Source organism: Aphelocoma coerulescens, chromosome 7 (genome assembly GCF_041296385.1).
Source record: "Aphelocoma coerulescens isolate FSJ_1873_10779 chromosome 7, UR_Acoe_1.0, whole genome shotgun sequence".
NCBI classification, from domain to species: Eukaryota; Metazoa; Chordata; class Aves; order Passeriformes; family Corvidae; genus Aphelocoma; species Aphelocoma coerulescens.
In genome coordinates, this window is record NC_091021.1 from 3,195,587 (window position 1) to 3,223,461 (window position 27,875).

The 27,875-nt window shown below is 40.6% G+C and overlaps 1 protein-coding gene across 9 annotated transcripts in view; it reads right to left on the reverse strand.

Moving 5' to 3' along the window:
* Positions 1-27,875, reverse strand: part of SPAG16 (sperm associated antigen 16) — a 381,268-nt gene that overhangs the window by 173,810 nt on the left and 179,583 nt on the right. For all 9 annotated transcript variants that reach the window (XM_069021764.1, XM_069021765.1, XM_069021767.1 and 6 more), the window contains one exon: positions 17,178-17,321. In XM_069021764.1, coding sequence (XP_068877865.1) covers positions 17,178-17,321 — 144 coding nt within the window. The remainder of the gene's footprint in view (positions 1-17,177; positions 17,322-27,875) is intronic.

The window sequence follows — 27,875 nt, forward strand, 5'->3', positions numbered from 1 at the left end:
ATTTCAAGAATACACCATCCAGGCAGTGATGAAAATCTTTCAGAAAACAGATATGAGCAGGAAGGTAGTTCAAATGGATTCAATTTGGCAATCTGCAGCAGGGGAAGGAGTTACAAGTGAGGTTTAGCACTCCTTACAGATCAAAGGAGAAAAAATAGTGGAGATTGGAAACAAAAGAGCATCAGGAAACAGTTTTGAGGGAGAGAATGACAGCAGAAGTAAGGGCAAAAATACTCAGGAACAGAGGGACCCAGTGCCCCAGTCCCCTGCAAAACAAGTTTCCTCATAACTCCCTGTGCATAAAAAAGCATCAGGTCATTAAAGGAAGGGGATCTGCAATTATCCATGTAAGAACTTAACACCAGCATTTCTGGGAAGCACAAGTGGTGCTGGTGGGAATGCTGGCTGTCAGGGCTGCTTCAGCACAGGGGCTGCACTCTGTGCTCAGGGAACTCTCGGCACACACGAGGGAGGATTCAGACCAGACACACACATAATGAACAGGAAAGTGCTGTGTCAAGCCAAGTCAGACATCTAAATCAAAATGCTGCTGTTAAGAAAAAGCCCTATCTACTTAATAGCTGATCAATAATGACACACTTTGTCTGATTTGCAGCATTTTTCAGTCCTGGGAGATAAAAAGAAACACACCAAATTCTGAGGTAATGTTTTGTTACCCACAGCTGCAACATTTTTTTTTACCGTGCTATTTTTCCTTGTAAGAGCATGTGGGGGGAAGAAACAAGTATATCAGAAAAAGCAACTGTTTTTAATGATTTATGCTGTCAGTTTAACCATGTATGGTACCCACACAGTCCTCTATCATATGACTGATTTTCAAACAAAATGCATGCTGGTTATGATATTAAAAACATGAAATTTGACATTGGAACCTCCGCCTTAATTCTCAGCAGCTATATACATAAACTCCATTTGAATTCAAGACTGATCACTAACAGGGAAAGCTCCAACAAATCCTGTGCAGTGTGCATATATCTAACTCAGAGGAGAATAAAACACCTTAATTGTTTTTTAACGAACACATCAAAGAACTACGCAAGATATTAGGAGACAAGAAAAAGGTAAATCCTATCTTGTTCTGTCACTTCAAACACATTCACATAAATGCAAATAACTTTGCCAGCTTCTAGAAATATGGGGCTTTTCTAAAGAAGCAGCACCTTTGTGCATGGTGCTCTGTGGATCCCAGTCAGTTGGGTTTGTATGGTCTTGTTTGGTTTGGTTTGGGGTGATTTCTGTTTAAACTTTCTAGGAGACCAAAGGACTACATGGGATGAAACATGCCTGCATTGATTAAAGTATTCTTACAGAAGAATCTTTTCAAAGTTCTAGGCAATGGAGAGCCCATGGCACCTGTAACCCCTGTTCTCCCTCTATGGATAGACCATTTTTTAAACATTAAATGCACGTAAAGTTCTACCTTTCAGCTGATTTCTGGTATTCCTAATTTATACTGTAAACCTGCTCTTCCAGGAACACTTAAGAGTGGAAAAACTTTGGAAACATTAATTCCACCTTCCACAAAAAGGGATGGAACATTAACTTCTCAAGCCTTAAACCTTTCCTCCCTCATATTCTAAACACACACACACACATTTCCTTTCATTACACATTCCTGCTCCTTCCAGCTTCACTGTTCTCACTACAAGACACCTCTCCATTAACATTTCCCAAGGTGTAGACACGTTAATAGTTAAGACTTATATTCAGCAACAACATGAGCCTTTGGCACAGAGTCACTTCACAGCATTTCAGGAGTCTGACTGCCTTTGTGGAGTGCCAGTCAAGTGAAGGCAACAGCTACACTGAGAGTGCTCCCCTGTAAATGTGTCACTCCTAACGCAAACAGCCCAAGCAGCTTCAAGTACTGCTCCTGGTTCAAATATTTCAGGACAGTAGACTTAGATCTGAATCTCAAGCTGCTCCAGGGGATTGATTGCTCAGGTTCCCTCTGAAGACCCTGTGGACACTGAGGTAGAAAAGCTCTTCTACTCTATGACATCAGCTGCCAAGCAGGACCACGCATCCCATCCTTCAACATTTACAAGGATTGTCATATTGAATTAAGCAAAATAAATAAATCTATCTGTATCATTAGCTCTGTGATAAACCCCAGAGAGGGAGCCTCCATGCCATCTCCAGGTATGGAGACATCTCCTGTCCAGGGCTCCACCACCCTCCATGGAATGAAGTTCTTCCTCATGTTGAGAGGGAATTTGTGTTTTAGTTTATGGCCATTGTTTTCCTGTCGCTGGGCACTGCTGAAGTGTCCGGCAGCACCCTCTGACACCCACCTTTGAGATATTTATATGTGTTGATGAGATCAACACACACACACACAGATATAAATACACAAATTATATAAAATATATATTATTGTATCTATTATGTATTATATGCATTTTTTATATATATTATTTCTATAGGGCTGTGGACACAGCCAGTGTTCTGCATACAAACTGAGACACAGCTCCTTCCCTCAGACAACTCCAGCCCAAACCAAAAGGTGGTGAGCAAAGCCTTACACACAGTGCTGGCCAACAACAGTTCTCAAAGCAAAACCAAGCCAAACACAACTTGTGTTCAAGTTGTTTATCCTAAAAGAGTTGCAGCAAGAGGCAGCTTCTAACTGGAGCTTAAACAACACAAGCATCAGCAACGTAACAGCAAATTTTAAATATATGGTCCAAAACATTACAGGGGTAAGCTCTTTCACCATGACAACTGAAAATCATTTTTAAATCAATATTCCAATCAGTTAATTGGAAAAATGATGTCTCTTTTATTTACCTCTATTCATGCAACTATTCTAAAGCAAAATTCTAAAAGCCTCTATGTTATTTGCAATATCAGCACAGGCTGACAGTAGGCACAGTAAAGTACAAGGGAAGAACTGCAAATCCTGCTAAAGTTTACTTGAATTTTGCTGACATTTTATGCTAGGTCAAAGAGGAAAGAAAAAGAAAGAAAATGCCTAGGAAAAAAAGTTGTTCCATGAAGAACAGAACTAATGAACACCAAATACCTATGGAAGCATCTTTTGCCTACTTCTTTCATCATCTTAGCTGTTGATAAAATAAATACATCAAGAATTGACTGATCTGTTAGACTTCTGTCTTCCAATTTTTGCCAGATTTACCCTGCAAGTTAAAAGTTACCAGAGGCAGTGGAAGAGAGCAGAAGGAACATGTGCAAGGGAGTTGGGAGAAATACATCCTTGTAAACTTCATTTACTTGGAAACAAGGTTAAAAGCAGGGATCCAGACAACTCCACTTAGGAAAGTAGACATCTACTAATGGAGTCCCACCTTTGGTTATGAGAGCTGTATTTAAACACTCCATTTTCCAGTTGGTACTGAGAACAATGTAAGGGATGGAAATGCCAAACATCAGTTCAGCTCTGCAGTCATTGCAACTCTTCTTTGTTCTCCTACGTTGTCACTGCTCCTCATTTTCCTCTCACCAGAGAAGGTGAAAATTGGGATGAATTTTAAAAATGCTGGAGTCAGTTTATTATTTAAAAGATCTCCATTAAAATGATTGAAAAGAAAACAGGTGATTTTCTGCCTCACCAGGCAGGATGCTTGCACAGTTCCTTTATAAAGGATGATGTGGATCCAACTCTCTGTGGGTCCAAAGGAAGATGGGACAAAGATTTGGAAGAGGAATACACCAAGGATTACATGGAAACAGCATCTGGCTCAAGATACTTTGAAGTAAGGTGTAGAGTCCAGCGGGGAGCTAAGACCAAGCCTCACAAATGCCTTTCCTATTCTTAGCCATTCTGAGGCATCTGCTGGTACTCACTGCTGGGAACAGGATGTTGGTCCAGAAAAATCTGGCACGGGGAGCCACCCTTATGTTCTTAGTTTGTGTTTGAACAAAACACTCAGCAGCAAAGGTTTTGTTTCGAAGATTTTGTAACCTTGAAACAGACTTGAGATATGGTTCACTTTTTTGTTGCTGCAGTTCTGAGCCTCATTAATTATTTACAATGACACTTCTTATTAGGAACCTCAAGGGTTTTTTTTGGATCTATGGTTCATTTTGGGTGTTGCTTTAATTATCCTGGTGGACTATGTGTCTAAGACCCATTTTATGTAGTAATTGTAATATGTTTCATCCCTCAGAATAATCTTAAGCCCAATTTTACTCACTTTAATAATAGACATGAAATGTTCATTTATACAGGTGATGCCAGAATACTCAGCAGTAGAAATATAAAAATACCTTCTCTCATTTATCATCAAAGGTAAGGAGAAAAATAAATTAAATTTCAAAAATGCAAAATCAATTATAAACTGACATTCTACAAGCTAAGGAAGCAGTTCCAAAGGCAGGAAGCAAGGCGGTAACCAGCAGATGGTGGATGGCACATGGCTTTTTGTCAGAGAGGAAAAATGCAACCATCCTGCAAAATCCTTTGCCATAAGGCTGTTGGCTGGAAATCCTCAGAATCCTGTCAATGTGTACTATGCCAAGTGCAAAACTTGAGGTGATTTTTCACTCTGCATTACCTAATTGTGAGACCTTTCTGTGATGTTTCCTGCTCATACATTGACCTGTGTCAGGAGAAGTGTTTCCCCTTGTGCTGCCTGGCTGGCAGCTGGCTGTGACAACAAGGGCAAACAGGAAAGCAAGCTTTTGGCACCAAACTGCTCCTGGATAGACAGACACCAGGACTGGGCACCACAAAAGCAGTAAACTTTTGTTTTAATGAAGTTCACCTTCTCGATGAAAACTTCCTTGAGGCCACTTCCCACTTCAATGGTGACAGTTTCACATGTGCAAACATTTAAACACAACATGCTCCTAACCAGAAAGAGTCCTGGTGTGGTATATATGAACTCCAAGGTAACATTCAAGCCATTTATTAACAAGTTTCAACTTAGCAAGTCCTCCATACTTTAAATCATCTTCCCTTTCTGAACTGAGTACTGCTAGCAGAAGCTGCCGTGTCTGACCACACAAATCCACAGAGAAATCCTGTTTCACCTGAGGCCTTTCCCACTGCTCTTACCTGCACATCTTCCTGTGCTCAAGTACTCCTTTTTTTCCAAGGTTTTGGCCCACACAAACACAGCCTTTAGTTCTACATTCAGGATCATGATAATGATTTTTAGTCATTTTGTTAGAATGATTTCTTGTTATTTTCCAGATTGCTCCAATGCAGGTTACAAACCACAAAGACCCCACTCAGGCATGCCCCATTCAAATCCAGTAGCTGAGCTTGGTACCCCCCAAAAAATATTGAGTGTGGTCCTATTCACTGCAGGCTAGACTCTTTAATGTATAAAAAATGGGTTAGCTGCCACCCAGTATCATGTAATTAGAGGTGGTTAAATGAGAATCTAAAATGATTTAGGCTCCTGGTAGAAAGCAGTTTTTAGTATTTGTAAAATTGGCTTTTAGAAGGCTTGGGAAGTGTACCAGGTAAGGAATACAAATGAAAGGACAAACTAGTTACAATACTTGGAGATTAGATGTAGCAAAATATGTGTCAGCAAGACAGCAGGGCACTACAGAATGCAGGGCTCTAGGCAAAAATTAGACAGCAATGAATTACCTTTTAACAATTATTTTGCATTGAAAAAAATGATGCCTTTTCTAAAAGCTTCCTGCCAATGCGTATCTAGCACCCCACAGCAAAATCAGACACCTGTTTAGCAAGGGGTAGGAGCATCCTGGCCTCCAGCTCGGAGCAGGGAGCTTGTGGGAGCCTGGCCAGTGATATCTCCAACAATTATGAAGGCTTCTTATGCTGAAGGCAAACAGTGTTCCTGGGTCCAGTTGTGCCACCTTCCTGTAGCCTACTGCCAAATAAATTTTCCTCCATTAACCTCATGAGAAATAACTATTTTACCTGAAATCAAATATAATGAGCAAACATTGCAAAACTACCGTATTTTCCAGAAATGAGATCCATTCTGTCCCATTCCAACACCTTTTCTCAAGCGACCCAGTGTAAGTTAAAGTCTTTCTATACACTGCTAAATTTTTAAAATAATGTATTTAGCCCACATAAAATCATGCATAGTACCAATCAATATCCCTGACATACATTAAACAGTGTGCCATTACAGTGTGATACTTCATCTCAACACCCACCCCATCCAGCTGGGTCATTTTTCCTCCATTGGAATGACTCCAAATCCTCAAATTTTAATGAAGGGCTGTTGAAGTAGTTTGGAAGGAGTTCAGATACATGAATTCCATGTACAGAAAAGATTTATGACCTATATTAACAGCAATAATCCTGTGTCTCAGTTCCTCTGAAAGGCAAAGTTGTGGCTCAGTCATTTTAAATCCATTATCATCCCCCAACGGTGGTCCAGTGATGTCTAATCACAATCAATAGCCAGTAAAAGACCACAGTCATTAATCCCATTTGCATGTTTGTACAAAGCATCATTTTTAAGCTGCATATTCATGTGCAGAGAGAGTTCAGTGAGTGCACAGAGATTTTGCAGCCTGGGAAGTTCTGCACTGGGATTTGAGCATTCCCAGGCCCCTGGAAGGATATTTAACTTGCACTGTGTAATGATCCTGACAGTGAAGGCCAAGAAAACACACAGGACATTGCATGAGCCCAGTGTTTGTACTTGGGGCAAGGGATGGACTCACTGAGCCATGCCCTGGGGGAGGGAGTGAGTTAATGGAGACAGTGATCAATCACAATCTAACTTCAAGAGGGGAGGAGGAATGGAAATGCTGAATATGAGCAGAATCCTGGGCTGGTACAAAAGAAAACAGAATAGCAAAGTGAATATAAATTTCCACCCTTTCTGTGAAAGGCTTTGCATGAAAACTGAACTTTCATCCACGAGGCCATGCAGCCTAAACACTGACTGCTCAAGAGCTGTGGGACACCAGAAAACCCTTCAAACCCAACAACTCTCAGAGGTGATCTAAACCATGGACACAAACACAACACGGCAGCCTTCTCCCTCTGTTCCCCATTTCTTTCATATACACACTACTCAGATGCAAAGGAAGTAACTACCACAAACTAAGAACTTGGTTCCACATCCATGTCCCTCAGCAAACAAGTCCTGATCCTCATTCCCAGCAGGACAACTTCTCCTGCTACCTGTGCATGGCAACTGTTTTTACCTGGAATTCCCCAGATTACTGCAGCCACACAGCTTGAGGGGAAACAAAAACACAATAAATGACTGTGATTCATACCTGGAGTTTGTGTTCCAGACAAAATCTTGTAAACACTCTAAATATTTGGGGGTTATTTCCAATTCAAATATCTTAGATATTGCCTCAATTGAATTGCCATTCTCTAGTCAACTCTAACACTAATGTTTGTTATTTTAACAGCTGCACTTTAGGAAAGGCTCATTTTAGCAATATAACAAACCCAGATATCGCCTCAGCCACTCCACTAGAACCCTTGCAGCAGACTTGAGGGAAAATACAATTGCCTTTATTGCACAGAAGAAAGCAATAATGAACCAAGGATGTTAAAGGCATCAAGATTATAATTGCACTCAGAGAAACATAACACAAGAGATTCTATTAAGAGAGATGTTTTGACGTGTATAACGACTCTGAACAGAGTGAGAGCAACACGTTCAGGATCAGAGCAGTGAACTGAGACTCCCCAGCCCTGGAGAGATGGCAGCTCCCTCTGCAACTCCAGCTCCCCGGCACAAAATGCTGATGAAGCCAGAAGAAAACCTAAACTATTCAAAATCTGAACCCACCACAGTAAACAACAGTTTTTTCTCACAGCCTAAATAAATGATCAGCAAAACTGAACTGCTTCTGGTGACTCCCAGGCAGCAAGAGCTGCAGGAACTGAAAATGAGGGAGATGTGCAGGAAGAGAAACCAAGAACTCCTTGTAGAGCAGAGAAATTTCTGCAATACTTTCAGAGAACAAACTCAAGGCTTCACTGAAGCTGAACTAATAGGTTTAGAAATATCCCGTTTTATTGATACTCTATAAAGAGATTTCAACTGCCTATTCCTCCACCCTTTCTCTATCAAAGTGGTTATCAGAGAGAAATTTCTTTCTTTCTTTCAAGTAAACACCAAATCTAATTACCCACACAGCTGATCAGAAAGTTTCCTTGCAATTTCTAAGTCAAAACAATTACATCAAAATAGTGATTCTGAATAACTAAATAAACTTTTGTCAGAAAGAGAAAGATTAAACTTGACACCTGTTTTGTGAAATTGATAATCACAGTGTTTTTTCAAGCTGATACCAGATTGGTTTAAAGCTCCCCAAATTAAATATGTCTGTTTTCAGGTCTAAAATTCAGATAATGGGAGAATGTAGCACACAAGATCATCACTTAAGAAAAATATAATTTCTATGTAAGCTAAGAATTCAGTACGTTTGAAAACCTTACCTTATAGGCAAGCATAACATATAAATGATAAATCATGGAGATAAGGTAATTAAATAATAAATTAAATAATACTACACAAAGACTAGCTAACTTTTTATCCCCATTAGGATTTCTACTGTATCCAAGGTCACACATTGTGGGTATGAAGATTGAGGCATTTTTTAAAGAGCCTTTAAAGAGATGTTTTGCACCTGTGATGGAGGGGCTGCAAATTAATCAGTAGAAATGGCATTAGTTTATCAACAGGTTTTCAACCATGGATGTTGAAGTTCAGTGTGTGTGTAAAGCCACCTGTGAAAGCACCTACAGAGTGCTTTCAGCAAAGGGCAGCATTTTATTACAATGGATTTTCTTCCTGTAGTTATTTCAAATACACATTTGAATTGCTCAATAGGAGGACTGCAGCTCCTGCCAACCGCTTCCTCCCTCTCCTCTCTCCAACTGTCCTCAGCACTTCTCTCTCCAGCTGCTTGCTGAATTATTGTAATGGAGATATTATTAGTGAATCACTAACTCAGAGTGGTCAGTATTTCCACCAACTAAGAAATACAAGCCGAAGGTAGTTTTTCATCAAAGCCTGGTCATTCTGGCTGAAAAGTGAAGCCTATTCAGTAACCACACTATAGAATTGCACACTGTTTGCTTTCTAAAATCAATATAATGATAGACTCTTAAGGTTCCATGCAATAGGAACATTTTTTGATCTCTCTATTGACAGGGGAAACTACTTCTTTCAAGCAGAGGTAACATCCTTAGAGAACACTAATGGAGAACATAATTAATGGCCTAATTATGAAATGTTTCTGAAGGCAAACCTTCTAGACGGCACGTGGGCTGCCACTGCAACCACTTCAGAGCCAGAAGATGAGAAGCACTGGGGTAAAGCAGACAGCTGAGGGTTTGGCAACAAAGAAAATCTCCAGAAGTTTGGACATCTGGGAACCCCAGTCGGTGTGAGGAAATTCTCCTCAGCATGGCAGGAATCGCAGAAAAAAAGGCAACTTCTGGATAACAAATCAGGATCTAAATCTGTAGAAAGTTACAGTTGTTATCAGTCCATATTTCCAAAAGCATGTTGCAGAACTGAGCTCTCTAAAGAAAATTAAAATGAGATACACACTCTTTTTTCTTGAAATAGATACCAATAGTTAACAGAGCTCTCTGAAATGAAAACATACTTTATGTATATATTTACATCTCAAAAGCCCACAGAGAATAACCAACAGTTCTACGTGCCAGAAGAGATTAGTATGGGTAGAAACATTTGGCTTGTAGGAGTGGGTGGAAGGGGAAAAATTTTAATCAAATCCATTACCTGGTTATTGATTTCTCTTTGCCAGACTGATCCTGTAGAATACTTATAAAGCCTTTGACATTGAGACGTTTGGCCAAAGATATTGGATTAGACTAAGCAAAGCTGAGCTTCTCATGTAATCTCTCATATTTCATTTATATGTGATTTATTCCTTTGTCCAGCAGAGGCTTTTTATTGATAAAAATAATGAGATTGAGAATCCCAAAGGAAATCTAATGCCCACCCAAACATATTTGTGAGGTAAAAATAGTAGGCTTTGTAAGCTTGAGAGAATGATGTTAAGACTGCTTCCTTGTATAAAAAATATGAAGCTTATCAAAGATTTTGAAATAAATAAAGCTATTTTTGAAATTAAAATTTTGCTATACTTGAAAACACCACGCACACAGTGAACACTGTACACAGGGGAACTGAATGAAAGACTTCTGAAATAGTTCTTTTCCTTGCAGAATAAATGAATACAACTTTTTTTCTTTTGACTCCTGTATTAGCTCAGTTTGATAAAACACCTTAACAGCTGCTAAATATGATGTGTTACATAAAGCCAGTTAGATGACTGAAAATTAATTGTGCCACTCAAAAGAAGTTTCTTACCACTGGCAAATTTAATATGTAATCTGGTAACTAAAGGCTTTATTGAACTACACAGGAATTCAACATCCTCTAAAAAATTAAATCATTACGCCTTTTCACTAAATAAGTGTTCAAAAGTCCTAAGTAGAACATACAGACTCTCTCATGTTTCTTTCATAGCTATCAATAGTAGTAAAAGCATAAATAAAACTCATTTGTTTCTGCAGTGAGGCCTGAATTAGGTTTTAAAGACTATTTCAAGGAACAAAACAAAATAATTCTATTCCACTGATAGCCAACAGAGGCCTTCATGATTAACACGAGTCTTACAACTCTTTTTTTATGTTAATGCTTAGAGGGGAGTTGGTGGCTTTCGAGTCTCAGCCTCGTTTAATGTATAGTGTGAAGCTCAGCATTTACAACTCCAAAGGCAGCAGAAAAAGTGTTCTGTAGCTCAGTGTCCATGGACCTTTTATTACCAGTAATCTCCAAATCCCTTCTCTGGGAGGACTGTTGGTCTGGCTGGCTCAGTGGCCAGGCAGAGGGTGAAGGCTGACATTCTCCTTCTCCTCCTCCCTGGCTCCCAGGTGAGCACAGCAGCTCCCTGAGCAGCCTCACCCACTGAGTTCTGCCTTGCTTCAGCTCCTCGCTCTCCAGATGAAAGTTGCAATTAATGGAACCCTCTAATCTAAACACTGACTGAGATAAAACCACTTCCAAGATTTCTGTGCTGTCCATAATGAATCCAGCAGTTTCCAGAATATGCAGACAGAACACATCCCTGTGATGTGCTGCACATCTCCTGCCCACCTGTGCTCAGTATTCGACTCCTCTAGAGGTACCTGACCAGCTGGAAGTGCATTGCAGAGCCATACAGTGCCTGCACAGTGAATTATCTGGGAGGCCCAGGGCCTGTGTAACTTTTGTAGGATTGGGCAGTAATCCCACAAAAGCACACACAGCTCTAATGCCACCAGAAAAACAATGTGGAGCACGGCAAACAGGAGGGCCCCTGAGCATATCACTGCGGAAACTTTTCCATAACAGGATTTGAAACAGTCCCTGACAAAGCTGAATTTCCAGCCTGCTCCTTCCTCGATATCTCCAGGAGCTTCCTTTGATCCTGCTGGTTTACATGTACAGTGTCACCTTGGTGTGACTGCTGACCCAGCCTGGGCAGGGGCTCTAATGGATGGGTGATACCAAAACCCAGCACTTTAAAATCACTGACTCCAAACCTTTACTCATTTCTTCCTGTGGACAGATTTTTTACAGAGCCCAGAAGTATATGTGAAGGTCTCTAATAAGAAAGAGCCTGCAGTAGTGTAGTCAAATCCCACTGCTCAATGTTAAATTACAGTTTCTGTGCAGACAAATGCTGCTGCATTTCACTAAAACAAACATCAGATTGTAGCAACATCTTGTAGATCCTGGAATCGTAACTGCAGCAGTGACTGTTTGTTCTGTAAGTCCCCCTAGTTTCACCAACTAACTACAGCATCAAATCTTGGAAGCCAGTGCATTAAACAAAATGGCGTAATAGATAATTCCTGCTTCTTCTCATAGAAATAAAAATGAATCTAGGACTGGCATTAGGAATTACTAAAGTATGAGGAGAAATATATTTGATGTTAGTAGAATTTTTTATATTATCTTGCTACTGTGACTAAAGAACCTACTCTTCTCAGTATGGCATCAAGTGCTTTACATTTGCTGAGGCTTCGTGGGCCCTGTTCCATATTAGTTATTCAAAAAATATTATTTGCAATTTGTAACAAGAAAGCAGTCACTTATCATTAGTAGCAGATTTTGTGTGACTCTCTTCATACCATGCAGCTGTTTCTCACCACACACTGATACCTGAGGAGATTATGATTGTCAAGAAGATTGGTGTGGATTGATGCATCTGCACCTCCCAGGACTGGGACCCTCCTCAGCAGCACAGTCTGTGGGGAGCCAAGAGCAGCAGAGGTGGGGGATGAATAAAGAAGCACACCTTGTAATTCACCTTGATAATCAAAGCACTTTGGGCTCTCAAACTACAAAAGCATGTCCACTGAGAAATTCTGCAGTGGTGCCTGGACCTGCCAAGCTGTCAAGTCTGATTTTTGCTCCTCAATGTTTCCCTCCATGCACCGAGTCCTGTGAGACGCAGCGAGCAAGGAGCAGTGTCAGCCTGTGCCTGCTGCCTCAGAACATCTGAGCCTGGCTGGATCAAACCCAGCTGCCTCTCCTTTCTGGGACTGCCTTCCCTCCTGAATTTTGGCCCTTGGTTCCATCACTCCTCAGAAGTTTCTTCACACCCTCCCTCCCTTCCTCAATTAACTGTTCTTTTCAGTCTATCCTTTTTCACACAAAGTCATCTCTGGATAGCTTCTTCACAAATGATAAGATAAAAAAAGAAATTAAAGTAATATAAAAAATAAAATTAGGGACTTACCTGAGTAAGAATTAATTTCAGTTTCAAAGTTTATTCTGACTTCAATTCTGCTCGGGAATTTGCTTTTCAAAAAGATTTTATAAAAACTTTTCTAAGAGTTTTTGCATGATGAGAAAATAATTTCCACTCTGATCAAGTCTTACATACACAATTCCATATTTATCAGTCACTGCTCTTGAAAACTTTGGGCAAATATCATTATCCTGGTCCCTTTTCCCCACACTGGATTGTCAGTAACGTTTTGTACTTGGTCTTGAGAGGCCAGCACAATGCTCAGTCACCCACAGCCTGATCCCATGTGCTACAGAATTCCCCTAAAAGCTTCTTGTGTGAATTCAAGCCCACCTGGAGTTGCCATCCAATCTCTCTCCAATTCCTCATACCCATCCTCAATATATTCTGCAAATTCTCTCTCTACAAGGTTGTCTTTCTCCTCTATCCATGCACAGGCTTCCAACTGAGTAACATCACCTCCTTCAGCTTCAAGAAACACCACCCAGGAAGAACATGGGTTGTTCTTTCAGTCCAACACCTCATCTTTCTCTTGCTTCCCCTCACTGGCACATTTTTCTGGGGTATCAAACATGACATGCCTTTATTTGCATGCTTGATGCATGAATCTACTTATTCTATCTCTTCTTTAATTTCTTTTATTAATTACTGAGGAGGCAATACCTGCCTCCAGGTTTTCCAATAGCAATAGAACTTACAGAAAATCCACACAGTAAAGGTAATTGCTGTAGCAATTGTTATATAATAATAAATTGGTAACAGTTTTGATTTCTTTCCTCAGTAACTGTGGGAGTTGCAATAGCAATAGAAAGGACAGCAGAAGCTCTGCCTCTTTCTTAGGGGAACAGGGCATTACAAAGGACTTGACAATGTGACAACTTTCAGAGCAAGTTTTAAATAGCTTTTAGAACCTACAGTTTGTACTTCAATTCAGAAATTCATTGTATTCCACAGAACCAGACAATGTTTGCATGAAAAAGGCTACAAACATTTTAGAAGAGTTGACTTGATTAATATTTATGAATATATTAAGGACATTACATGCAGGGCAAGAATACAGTATTTTACTGCTCACTGGGATTTTATCAGACATTAACACACACCTCGGCTATGCTGCAGAGCTTGATTCTTAAGCCACCCAGGAAGGTTAGTAACAAAGATAAATAAATCTAGTACATGCCATGAAATATCTTAGTGCAATTACAGTATGGTCCTTAAAGGTACAGCATTAACATCCTCAGCTTATTCTGGAAACTGGCAGAAGATACAGATTTTTGTCTGTTATTTCAACTATTTGAGTCACTTGGCACCCACAGGTGCACTACAACAGCTCTTCCCCAGCTCTCCAGATTCTGACCACGAAGTCTCTGTGTATGACTGTGACAGGGGACATTCTGACTCCCTCATTCCTTCACATCTAGAAAAGGCAAGCTGAAAAATATTAAATTTTTCAACAGTGACAGAAGCTTGAAACAGCTAATTCATCTGCAAAGCAGTGTTCAGCCAGACCAGAGTAAAAACACTGTTTGTTTTTGAAGTTTGACCAGGTGTCACCTGAGTTTCAAAGAAGGAAGCACTGTTCTCCTCCCTCCTCCCAGCTGCTGCATGCTGCAGATGACAGGACCTGTTTGAAGTTTTATTTTAAAAGCTTAAGGCAGTGTTTTACTCTCAGATCTGCAGAGAGCTGCTCTGCTCTCCTCACATGCACAAAGCCAGGCTGCTGCCCTTCATCTCCTGTCCTGGGAGGCACTGCAGGGAGAACACATGGGGCATTGGACCCTTCGTGCCAACCCAGGAGTGACACAGTGGCAGCCTCAGAGCCTCAGCACACTCTCACCTCACCCTGCTTTGATCACAAGTGAAAGAGAGGTGGCTTTCAGCAAAAAATCATTGTGGAATGAAGCACCTTGTCAGTGGGGGGAGGAAAACTCCTCCATCCAACAACTCTTTGCCCCTAAGGCTCCATGATGATCCTTAAGGACACTGCAGTACATCAGTACTGAGAAAGCTTCAAAGGACAATCCTCATTTCTGTAACATCTGGTCCAGAGCCTAAAACACACATTTACCTTCTTATTGCTACTTCCTAGAACCACATTCTCTCATGGCTCTTGGAGACACTGAGGACATGTAAACCCAACAGCACCTTAGCTCCAAGTTTCTACATCTTCCCAGCTACCAGTGAGACTGGCAGCTTTACCCCTGTTTACACGGTGGTGGCACAGAGACAACCATGAGAAGGACCCTTGCTCAAATAATACTCTGTGAGCACATAAAACCCCAGATTTCTGGGATTTTAAGTCACTTGCATGTGCAGAAGCATCAGGTAAATGCACATCACAGCTCTACAGTGGATTCTCCTCAAATCATTAGTGCCTGGCTGTCAGGGTGTGTGTGGGTTATCGTATGATGCTGTACCAAGATGATCTGACAGCAAACTCGTGTGTGGCTGCATGCAGAACACTTCTCACACCAGCAGTGGAGATTGCTCTAGACCTGATTTTGCACAGAGAGAAGAAACACAGTGGACAAATGATCTCACAGAGGACAAACATGAAAAACTGTAGAACTCTGGAAGTTCTACCCAGATCACCATTTAATAGCCCAGTGGCACAAAAACATTTTTCTTTTCCACTTCTGGGGTGAACATCATTTTAAATCTTTAATGGGAACAAAACTAGAGGTTATCTACATTTGATTCCAGAAAAAGAACAAAAAATCTGTTAAGACTCTTCATTTTTACTTAATTGGTTTTACTTCCGGAAAAAACAGATAGATGAGTCTCATATCCCCAAAAAAACCAACCCCAAAACCAAACAAAAAAACCCCAAAAAACTATGATTAAATGTATTCTGCCACATTATATATTTTATGCAGTAACAGAAGACAATATTTTAACAGCACTGCTTTTGAATCACTCCAGAGCATTCAGCAGGAGTCAATTTATACTGCAAGAGAATAATGATGTACCTCAACTCATTTTAATTTCAATAATTGAATGAGAAATAGGAAAGCCTATTGAAAGGACTGTATTCTGGTCAAAGACTAATGAGAAAATAGTTTTGAGTCTCTGAGTCAGCGGGTGTCATGGTAACAATGCATTATCGAAATCTGATTAGTATGCCCAGCAGCTTTATAAATGATAACATGCTCTTCTAATTGTATTTCCCTTTCTTCCCCTGTGCTAAGTTTTATATTCACAACAGGTAAGAGGTAAAGGCAGCATTCTGTTTATCTGCAAGTTTAAACCGTGTCCCCCGCTCACAAACTGAAATCTGTCATGCAGCAATAGACAAATTTTCCTACCACCTTAAAACAAGAAGCTGAGCCTTCCATTTCCCTCCTCCTGTATTATATGAAATGATTTAAGTTAAATATTATCCTCTTCTTTTAAGTGTAATTATTTCTAAGGACATACACATGAAAAAGAGAACACTGTGAAACACAAGCTTCTTAAGAAAAAGCCTGTTTCTCATAGGAGAAAGTGATGCAAGAGAAGAGTAAGTGCATGTTTAATTCATCCCAGAAAGCGTGACTCCTTGTTCTTGAGGTTTTGAAAAGAAGGAGGGGATTTTCTTGTGTTTAGATGACTGTGTGTGCCTTTGGTAGCTCATTACAAACTCAGAAATCAGGAGGAACCATGAAATTAAATAGGATACATTTCCTCCTCATGAAGAAGAGAGCTAATATTGCTTCATAAAATAAACACAATGAAAATACAAGGTTGAAGGCTTAATAATGCTCCTTTTATAACTGAGCCTCAGGTGAATAGCCTGGCAGACCTTTATTATATTAACAGTAAAGAACTCTATTTAAACTGCTGCCTCACAAATCTGATGCAAAGTAATTTCAACATATAGAAGCTCAGCCTTATCAAATGGATTTTAGTTTTGAGAGTAAAATGGTGTCCTATTTTTCAACAGAAAGGCCAAAAAATCTAATCCATGTTTGCCCTATTTCCATGACCCTTGTAACTTAAATATTTAATTTTTATTTTCAGTGTTCACTTTCATTTATTAATTCAGCTTCAAATCCATATGATGAAAGAGCAGGAAAGCTCATATTCTTATTCTCTAGGTACTCCAAATACTCTTAGTCATATGACAAATAATGCCTAATACAAGAAGTCAACTTTTCCGTATTATTAATAATGGGACTGTGTTTGCCATAGTGCACCAACAGGGAGAAAATGAATACAGCAAGACCTGAAAAGCTTATTACTCCTTGTTATGTGCACTGGCACGGGGACAGAGTTTAAGATGTACAAAATACTAAAAGCAATCAGTCTTAAGTCAACACTGTGAAAGGCAGAGGAACATTTTATCTACACGTTTGGGAGTTCAGCAGGGAGTGCGGGGCCCCCTGAGAACAGAGAGGCAGCAGAGCAGCCCAGCGAATGAAGGAGCTCCAGGAGGGAGCAGGGCCGGTTCAGGGACTCTGGGCACTGACCTGGGCCTGAAGCAGCAGCCTGAGAGCCAATCCGTGTGACCTTCCCCTGTCATGAGGATGTTCCCATCAGGGAAGCCCCACGTCTTCCACAGGCGGTCATCGCCGCCAGTGAGCACGATGTTTTTTCGGGGGTGTAAAGCCAAGCTGCAGGAAAAAAGAAAGGCAGGTTATGTTCTGTACCAGTTCCATTTTCTCTGAAATACGTAAGATCCATTTAACTCAGGGCAACAGCCCCAGGAGTCTGATTCTGGATGGACTGAGCAAGCGGTGATGTTTTCTAAGCTCAAGAGAATTCAAAACACATGCTGTGGAGATGAGGAGCTGCTGCTGCTGCTGAAGAAAACAGAACAGGACTGATTTCTGTGAAACTGGAATTGTTTTCACAGTCTCCTGAAGTTCCAGTGAACAGTCAAAAAATGCTTTGAAATACTTTGTTAGGTTATGTTCTAACAAACATGCAACAGGGTAACAAGCTGCACCAATGTGATTAACTTTCCCACTTATCCAAAATAATTTCAAAAAGCACTGGTGTCAGCCTGCCCCCACTTATGCCCACAGGTGTAAAGTCTCCTACCACTGTGAAATAACTCAAATGATAATTACAGTCCAGGAGCTACAGTTGTTGCCAGCACTTTAGAGCCCATTCACTGGGACTAGGTCAGAAAATCCGTTTCAATTCTGTACTCAAGATGTGTTCCATGTTTTCATTTTTTAATATGCAGCACGCTGCGATGTAATAGAAATCACAGACTTAACACACCCCTAGACTGAAAACTCAGTTTATTTTTGATTTAGCAACTGCAGTGCAGCTTAAAATGGATCCAGGGAAGAAAATCAATCTGTTGGAAAGATAACAAGTAGTGTATTTCATATGGATTTGGTTATTTGATTTAAATCATTGTAATGCCTTACTATTTGTTGAACATCAAAAAGTTCTAGTAGTTGACTTTAGTCCCAGGAGTGGATTATTTAGACAGATTAAATCTGGAGTTCAGAATCAAAATGCAATAATGGGGAAAGGAATCACAACCTGTGTGTGCACCTATTTCAGCTGTGCATCAGAGCCAACAGCTTGGAGAGAAAAACGCTTATTAAAGCAGAATGAGAGGAGAGAGAGACAATGCTAAGCACCCAAATGGGAAGAAAAGAGAGGACTTAGAAGGCACAATGTCATAAAAATCTCTTTTTTTTATTAGTACCTTTCTCCTACACTCAAATTATTTCATAAAATTCCTAAACCAGAACCACAGCATCTACTATATAGGGAAAAATAATTCCCTCTATCAAATCCATGCTAAAAATATATTTATGTCAACTAGAATTTCATCAGAAAACATCTATTCTTGCAGTTTAATGCCCAGCCTAGGAAGATTCCTACAGACTCATCAGTTGAATCCATCTGCTCGAGTGAGGAGCCTGGGATTTACTCATTCTCTAGTTTCTTAGAAAAAAATGCTTTCTATCTTTTCCTAAAGAGGATAAACTTCCTCTGCATTAATAGGAAAAAAGAGAAGGAGGGAATGATGCTATTTAAATTCTGCAGAAATACACAGAGAGCAGTTGTATCACTTAGATTGGCCACAACAGATATCTAGAAGAGCAAGGGGGGAATAGAGATAAAAGGAGAGAACTAAAGGCTGAGAGGAGGTACCAGTGGCCTGCAAATTACAGGATGAGAAGAGCTGTCCCAGAATCCCTCTGCTACGGAGACCTCTGAAGCACCAACAACCCCATTGCTGCTATCTGCCTATGAATACAGCTGACATTATTCTCTTACCCTGCTTCAGATGGTTCAGATCCCCTCCAGTTTTTCAGCTCATAGTGGGGGCTGTTGTGAAGCCTTTCCATTAGCACACTTAGATTCTGCCTAAAGATCTGCCTTCTCAGTTCCAAGGTGCATTATACAGCCTCAGATAACCTTCAGTTCACCTTTCATGCAGAGAAAATTTAACCTGGTGGCTTTCTCTAGACACTGACTCTCCTCCCAAATAACCCTTATGCCCTGGCCAGGCTGCAGCTGTGCTCTCATCCATCCTGCCTCAGCTCCCAGGAACATTCTGCCTACCCTCAACCCTTCCAACACACTTCCAGTCCAACTTCTGAAATGCTCAAAATTCTGCAGTGACCAGACATTCCTTCTGGAGCTTTGAGAAAATCCATATGGAAGAAAATATCCTGCTATCCGTATGAAGGCTGCAAATTTCTTTTTCACAGTCTTTCCTTTTAATTGCAGAGCTTTTGTAAGATGCTGCTGCTGTCCAATGTTTTTCTTCCTCAATGCCATTTTTACAGGCACACAGTGAACACCATTTAATTAACAGCAAATTTGTGATACGACTGCTGTTGAGCTGCTTCTGAGAAAGGGAAGCCCATTCATCCAAAAGGCATTCTATATGCAACATTAATTAGGCACCCTTGTCTTCATTTCTGGCAATCCAGCATTGTATAGATTTTTGCTTCATCTCTGTTCACAGAGTCTAATTATTTCCAGCACAGAAGACTTTGGGTGGATTGGAATGGAAATCAATAATGGAACATGTGTGATAGGAACATTCGTTTTCTCCTCCTCCTCCTCCTCCTTTGGGATAAAGTGGGATCAGTGGAGACTCAGCCAAGAAAAAAACCAAACCCAACAAAAAACCCTCTCAGAGATTTGCTGCTGTTGAGTATATAAATACCCTTGTTTACACAACTCACTCTGGCATTATAAGACATTCTCATCTCTTCAGCACTTGCCATGGTAGATATATAGTACTCCCAGTAATTTGCTTTCAAAACAATCATCGATTATTTTAATTTATTTTGCCTGAGCCATAAATAAAAATACAGTATCTTCAGATGCAAAATACTTTCAGTCTCAGCACATTCCACACTTGACCACTTCACACACATAAAAACCAACCTTCAGGTCAAAAAGTGCTGCACCCAAAGCTGCCTGGGGAACCTTAGCTGGGTGTTTAGTACAGCCAATAACCTGAGAGAGGGCAGATCTCAGACCTATGTGAAGGAAAACTTCCTGGCAACAGGGTTTCTGAAACACTGGAACCAATGTGCCATGATCAGCCTGTTCTCCTGGCTCTTAGCACACCCTCAGGTATTACCCAGGTAGATGGTTTCCATCATGGTTAGGAGAAGGAACTGGTCATTCCACACAGAAAACTGACAGTGCTTGTAAGTGAAAGAAAAATCTGACCTAAATTGTCTCAAAATTAGGCACTCAGAGAATGAAAAACACAAAATTAATTACCAATTTAGTACTCCTAAATGACTTATCCAGCCTCACCCAGTTTCTCTGTGCCAGAAACAAAGACAAAATCCACTTTTCTATGGTTTCACATATAGGAGTTATACAGAAAAGTATGTTCTCAATATAGACAGCATTCAGCTGCCAAATTCTAATACAGCATTGTACTCAATATTGCTTGTGATACATAATTTTTAGAACTTCATGATTTGATCAAATTTATTTGCATTCCCGGGTACTGGCAAAGACGTTTGTTGCTAATGCCAGTAGCTGCTTTCAGACCAGAAAGCTCTCTGCTGCATTTCTTGCTCCAAAATATGAGAGCAGCAGAGTTCCTCCAAGATTAAAAAAAAACCCAAATGCATTTTTCCTAGTGACAGAAACATTTCAGCCAAGATTTTCTTACACAAAAAATCAGCCTTACTCACCATACCTAGCACAGGAAATCTGGGGCTGAGCAATTACATTTGGGTGAAGTTACAACTGGCTGAAAACCTTGGTTTTATAACTGTTGGGAAATTGCTGATATTTCTTTCTTTGCCATCAGGGCGGGTTTTGGAAGCAAGGACATGACATGCACTGAATTCCAGAGGATGGATACTGGTTACAGCCTCAGACAAGAACAAATCTATATAAATAAGAAAGCATCAACAGCCCTGCTGAAATCAGTGATATTGTTCACATGCACACACTCAGTTATATTGCTGGACTGCACCCTAAAAATCTACAGAGCTTGTAAGAGCCGAAATTTTATTCCAGGCCCAATTTTGCTGGACCTGAGCCAGTTGTGCTGAGACAAAGGACAAATTAACCAAAGCATTAGGAACAGTTCCTGTGGCAATGGATGTGTGAACTGCACAACCTAACCACGTTTTCCCACCTCTGAGTTGCCACCCAGCTGCCGCCCAGCTTGGTCCCAGGAACAGCTGCTGGGTGTGTGTGGGATGGCCACTGCTCCCTCACCCCCCCACACGCCAAGAATCTCATTGCAAACAGGGGCAACCTATACATTTATCAGGGTAAACAAGTAGGGCCCACACAACGAAAATCAGATCAAGGGAAGGCCCATTTTCACCTCATGGTGGACTGAGGGGTGGCAGTGGCACTCATGGAAATTCCCTCGCTTCCAGAGGGGAAAGGGAGTGACAGTAAACACAGAGGTTGCCCTTTTGCTGCAGCACATCCCTTATTTCCCTCCTTACCTACATGAGGGTGGATGGGGACGAGGAAAACCAAGGCAAACAGCAGCACTCCGAGGGCAGCAGGGGCAGCTCCAGCCGCTGCCCACACAGACCCACAGAGCCCCTCGGCCACAGCAAGAGGCCTTGGGGAAAACAAAGACCAAAGACAGGACACAAACTGCCAGACAAATGCTTTCAGCTAAGATTAACCTGCCAATAAATTAAAACTAAACATATCGCAACAGCCTAATCAATCATTTTGCCTGCTACAACTCACCCTAACATGCCTTCTTGCCTTCTTTGAACATCATCTCTAATATAGTCATTTCTATATAGTCATTTGTACCTTTTTTATCCTGGCTTGAGTTACCTGGTCTCATCTGACAGCATTCTTCAGTAATAATTATAACTCTGACATTTAATTCAGGGTTTTATTATGCAACCGTAGCATAACTGAATAGCTTGCGTTCCTGTTCGAGGTCTTAAAATTTATCTTTTCTTGACAAAATGGAAGAGGGGAATAATGCTTTCAGTAAAGAAAATAAGAGCTAAAACAGACCAAAAAAAAAAAAAAGGATAAAGCAAAAAAAAAAAAAAAACACAAACCATAAAAGAACATAAGAAGGGGAAAATACTCAGAGCACAAAGCTCCTATCTTTTGTTTCATTTATGTAAATGCCCGTCTGGAAGTCAGTGATAGATCTCAGTCACAGCAATGCTTAAAAAACTCTATCCTGTCTGGTGAAATTCCTGGCTGCTTCCCAAGCTCCTATGACTCAGGATTTAGGAGGGAGAAAACTTGCTAGAATCTCAGCGTACCTGAAGTTAACCTTCTAGACTGCCCAGCAGACCTTGGTGCACCCTAGAAAATAATGAGAAAACAGTTTTCCAGAGACTTGAACTTCTACCTCTAGAGACCAAGCAACTTCCTCATTCACAGTCGAGTTTATGTACTTATTCTAGTCCCCAGGCACACAGAATCTTCACTCTCAGCTTTAGAGCAGCAGCAAACATATTTATTTCTCTGAAGTGGAATAAATACACACACTTTCTAACTTGGTGAACCCAGTTCCCCTCTCAAAAAGAAACAACTTCAGGAAGTGGACACTCCGTACAATATACAGTGCCTCCAAAAATAATTGTATTCAACACATCACTGTAAGTCCCTGATACAGACACAGTAGTGATAAATTCAGAACATCCATTTTGTGGTGTTCTCTGATCACTCCCTGTTTATCCACTCCATGTGCAATTACCAAAATGCATTAATTTGTATTAACTGAGTGTTGTAACCTAACCAGGTTTTACTGTATTAGATCTGACTGTGTACATGCTCTGCCAATATAAATTCATTTTCTTCGTAACAACAAAGTTTGGCCCTGGATCAAATCTGAGAAAAAGTCAAAACTATCCTGTTGATCTGCATGTGTTTTCAGAGGTCTCATCCTTTGAAGACACATGCATATTCCTGAATTGTGCAGTACTAGGAGCACTGCTGATTTCACAGCATATTAACTTAAAAACATCCATAGTCCTGTTCAAGATTGAGTCCTTAACAAGATTGGGGCAAGGAGATTTTTCTAGAACCTATGTAATAACATGCAAAGTGTTTCTGCCATTATAGTCTCATGTACTGTGAACCTCTGCAACTTAACATTAAGCCTCTTCTCTAGAATGCCTGTAAATAACAACAGACATGAATCTAAATTACTTCTTAGAGAATCTTTACTTATTCATTCCTTTTATTGTGCTTACAAGGTTGTTGATAATAACTGCTGGCCAAAGGGAAAAAAAAAATCACTTGGTCTTCAGCATCAGCTGTTACACATTACAGAAACAGCTCCTTTCTAACCTGCCTTAAGCCAGAGCAGCAGGCAAGGAACAAACTACCTTCCTCCACACACAGAACCACTGTTTATTTTCAGTGCAAAATTTGGGGAGGTTGGCTTGTTTTTTAAATTTATTTAAATTGTCATAAAGTTTAGATGCTGACAAAGCTGTGAACAGAACAACAGACAGATCAAATAGCTGGAGTATTTTTGGTAAGACAGGGTGCTATTAAAGAAACCAACTACTCAGGAGTTGCCTGCTGTGACTGTAGCTCTTATTTAGTATGTATTTGAATCAATTTTTCAAGCTTAGTCAACTTATTAGGTAAGCAGCATACTTTAGGGAGAAATAATTGAGCCAAAAGCAAAAAGAATAAGAGCAGCAACAAACAAGTAGATGCAATTAAAAAGTTAAAACATTGACATCCTTTCCTAATATCTTTCCTCTGGAGTGAAAGCTGCACTTTTGTGCCTGAAATGATTTATGCCATGATTCACACTGCCCGTCACTCACCTTTTACTACCCCTTTATGAAAAATGCTACATCACTTCTTTTAGGGAAAGGCAGCCCCACAGGAGTATTAAATCACAGCATCCAAAATAGCACTGTAACGAGATTAGTGCAGACCTGCAGCCTCTGGAAGCCAGCTCTGGAAGGGATCGCAGCTCTCAGGACAACTCTCCAGAGCAGCAGGGGAGAGGCACGGAAAACCAGGGTCAGACCACGGGCAAAGCTTGGCAGAGGAAGTGCCCTGGGTTTTCACACTGCATCTCTGCTTGTGAAGCACTTCACAGGCAGAGAAGCAAAGGGAAAGGCAATGTTGGCCAACTTGGCTAAAACTTTCCCTACCCAATAGGCCACTGTTGCCTCCTTTTTTGTCCTGTGCATTAGGTACCTGTTGGGTACAGAGATAACTGGCTGGGCTTCCTCTGGAATGAAAGAGACTGCTTTTCTAAAAGACTATTCTAGCCTGACCAGCTTGAAAAGATGCAGATTGCTTTCACAAAAGCTTCTACCTGTGGCCTGGTTTGAATTAGTTTCCATCATTACTGTTAGCAATTCCCAGTCTTCTGTTGCATGGCAGCTTTTTCACAGATGATTAGGAGCAGTGTTGTGGTATAAAAGGGTTGGAAGAGAAAGTACTTGAAGCTTGCCAGTTGGTAAATTTTGTTAAATTATCAAGGTCGATAAAGGAAAATATTAAAAAATATAATTTGTAATTAGAGCATCAAACTAACTCAGATTTCTAAATTAATAAGAAACCAAAGCATTGCCTTTTCAAGGTCAGTTTCCTGCCAGTGTTCCTTTCTCGCCTTTGGAGGCAGAGAAGGGCTTAAAGCTCTGTGCTTTATTTCACTGTCGTAATGCTGAAAAATGCTTCCATCAACAGAATTAATGGAAACTCTTGTGGGAAGAAAGTTACATAAATAAATAGTTTCTTCACAGTTAGGACTAAGAGGCAAAGTCAGTAGCTATGAATCACATTCTTCTTCTGGTGATCTCTGTAACCAGGTGCATGTGCATGAGAGAGAAATGGATTTTGGGTTCAGAAATTCTCTAGTCCCACAATCCCAAGTTGTAGCTGCAGCTCCATAAGGCTCTGTTGAGTCTCCCCCATAGGGGTGTGCAGCTTTTCCCACTAAAAGTGGCCATTCCACATTTCCAGGACATTTCCAGAGAAAAAAATTTCAAGCTATTTATTCTACTCCCATCTCCTGCACAGACTTACAGACACATGTGCTATGTGGCACAGCATCACCTACCCACCTTGGGCTGAGGAGGGTACACCCAGCACAGATGTGTATAACTTCTCCTTGAAAAGTAGGTTCTACAACACCTCTAAGGTGGCTTTTTCTGGGGTTCAGGCTTCAAAAAGTGTTTTGTAAACACAACCCTCATCACTGTGAGTACAAATAGCAAAAATTTAACTTAATTCTTCACTCAGGAATATGGAGAAAATGTCCCTCTCCCTTTTGCCTTAAAATCTTTATATATCAGAGGGTTGTTACTAACATTGTCTTAACTTAGGCAAACTCAATTCTCTAAGTGATGCCATTTTCCAGAGGCTTTTTAGAAGCCATAACCAAACATGGATACGCCATGTCAACTCAGACCTCACCAGCCATAATTTGGAGTAATTACCCAACATTACAGACACAGCATCCCTCTTCACACATTCCAGAATTACATGTTCTTAGTTTGTAACAGCAGTGTACTGTAAACCTTGTTACCTGTTGTTCCTCTTAACAGGTATTGCCTGTCTTGAATTTGTGTATCTAAATTATTTCTCCTAAATATATCATGTGGCACTTCACTTAATTTGAGTTCATCTCACTGATTTCAGACCATCTCTGCAATCTGCCAAGTTTATTTTGAATTCTGATCTGATACAGAAAAGCATTTTCAGATCCTCACAGCTTGGTGTCATCTGCATACTTTATAAGCTATTCTGTATTCAGACCTCCTCACTGCTAATGAAAACACTGAACGGAACTGATTTCCTAAGCAAATTCCCAAACTGAAATGCAGCCCTTGGAGTTCAACCAAGAGGCTCCTGGCCCAAGCCATTAAACTGGTTTGTACTAAAACTCACCCTTTAGAAAGGAACACAATACATTTTAAAACCCTAAATACAAGAAAAGCCACAGTTTCCTCTGCTAAATTGTTGTGATAGTTAATTATCCTGGTTTATTTTTGTAGAATTTTACTTTAAAATCAGGCCAGCTGCATATTACACTGTAGTTACTACATCCGAGAAAATATCCATAGGAAACACTGACTTAGAGAATTATAGCCTGACTCTTCCATATTCTGCCGTTTCATTCCTTAGAACTCCTATGGATTCACCTTCACAGGCAGTAAGAGGTTAAGAATTTCTGAATATTTGGTGTGACTTCAACAAAGCAATGCTGTTTTAGGAGAATAAAGTCATATTGTTGTTTGCAGTTCCTGGCTCTGCTATGGAATTATGTACAATCACTCACAGAAAGTTATTATCATCCTGGGCAAAGCCAAGCCCTTGGAGACCGTGGAATTTCTAGAATGTTTGCTACACAATATTTGGCGTATCTGGCAAATTCTCTTCCCATCTTTCCTCCCCATTTGGTGTCCGTAGGCATTACACGGAAGAAAGTAGAAAGCAAAGCTCTTCAAAACTGGAAAACAACCTTAGAGGGGCCCAGATCCACATAACTTTATGAAAACTAGAAACAGGTCTCAGAATTTCCTTCAACTTCCAGCATGCACAGCGAAAAAGAAGTTGGAATAGAAGAAATGAGAGACTCATTTTCTGGGATACTCATAGAAAGAAAAAAAAATGCTGAAGACATATTCCAAGTGTTACTTAGAGATTTACATTTTGACAAAGCCCTGAAAATATTCCTTGTAATGAACACTGACCACACACAGAACAATCTTCATGGTTGACTCTCCCAGCTGCCACATATTCCTTTACCTCTTCCTAGACCCAAAAATTACAACACACCAGCCCCTGGAAATGCTTAAGGTAGTTCTAGCCTTTATAAAGATGCATTAAAGAAGACTGACAGAAGAGTTTGGATTAATAAAAACACATACATATTAAAAATGACTGCTGATACTCATGAGTTTCTGTGATACATATGGGAGTTTTATAGCCAAGTTGCAGGAGTTACCTGAAAGGAGTTACCTGAAAGGTATCTTCATTCTGTTTAAAATGTAATGTTTTTCATGACTTACTGATATCTACAAAACAACCCCCTGAAGACTCAAAGTCATGCAAGCTACAAATTTTCAATTCCAAGCATATTTGGAATAAAACGCCTTTTCCCGAGTCATATCCAAATGAAAATGATGGGATTCCAGATTTCAATTTTTCACCTTTGTTAGCATTTTCACCATCTGCTGCCATTGGCACCATCTCCTGCCATTTACAGACCCCAGATTCATGTTCCAAAGTGGTTCTAAATCTTAGGATGGTCCCAGCAACCTAAATGTTCTGCTGCGCCATGGATTTAGCCTATTTAGCAGCTGGGCTGCTGCCAGCCAAGAATCATTAAGTATCCAGAGCTGGGACCCACCAGGATCATGGAGTCCAACCCTGGCCTTGCCCAGGACACCCCAACAATCCCACCCTGTGCCTGAGAGCGGTGTCCAAATGCTCCTGGAGCTCTGGCAGCCTTGGGGTCAGGACCATTCCCTGGGGAGCCTGGGCAGTGCCCAACCACCACCTCTTCCTAACATCCAGCCTGAACTTCCCCTGGCAGAGCTTCATAAACCTCCTGGAACACACAATTGCACAGTACCAAGACTTCCCAACCCTTCACACGACCATTTTGCTCAGTGGTGTTGTCTGTGCTGAACATCCAAACTCCTGCAAAGATGATGTTTATTAAAACCAGAGGACCACGCACACAACTGAGAAGCTACAGCAATATTAACCTCAAGGGCTGCCATTTATCCTGC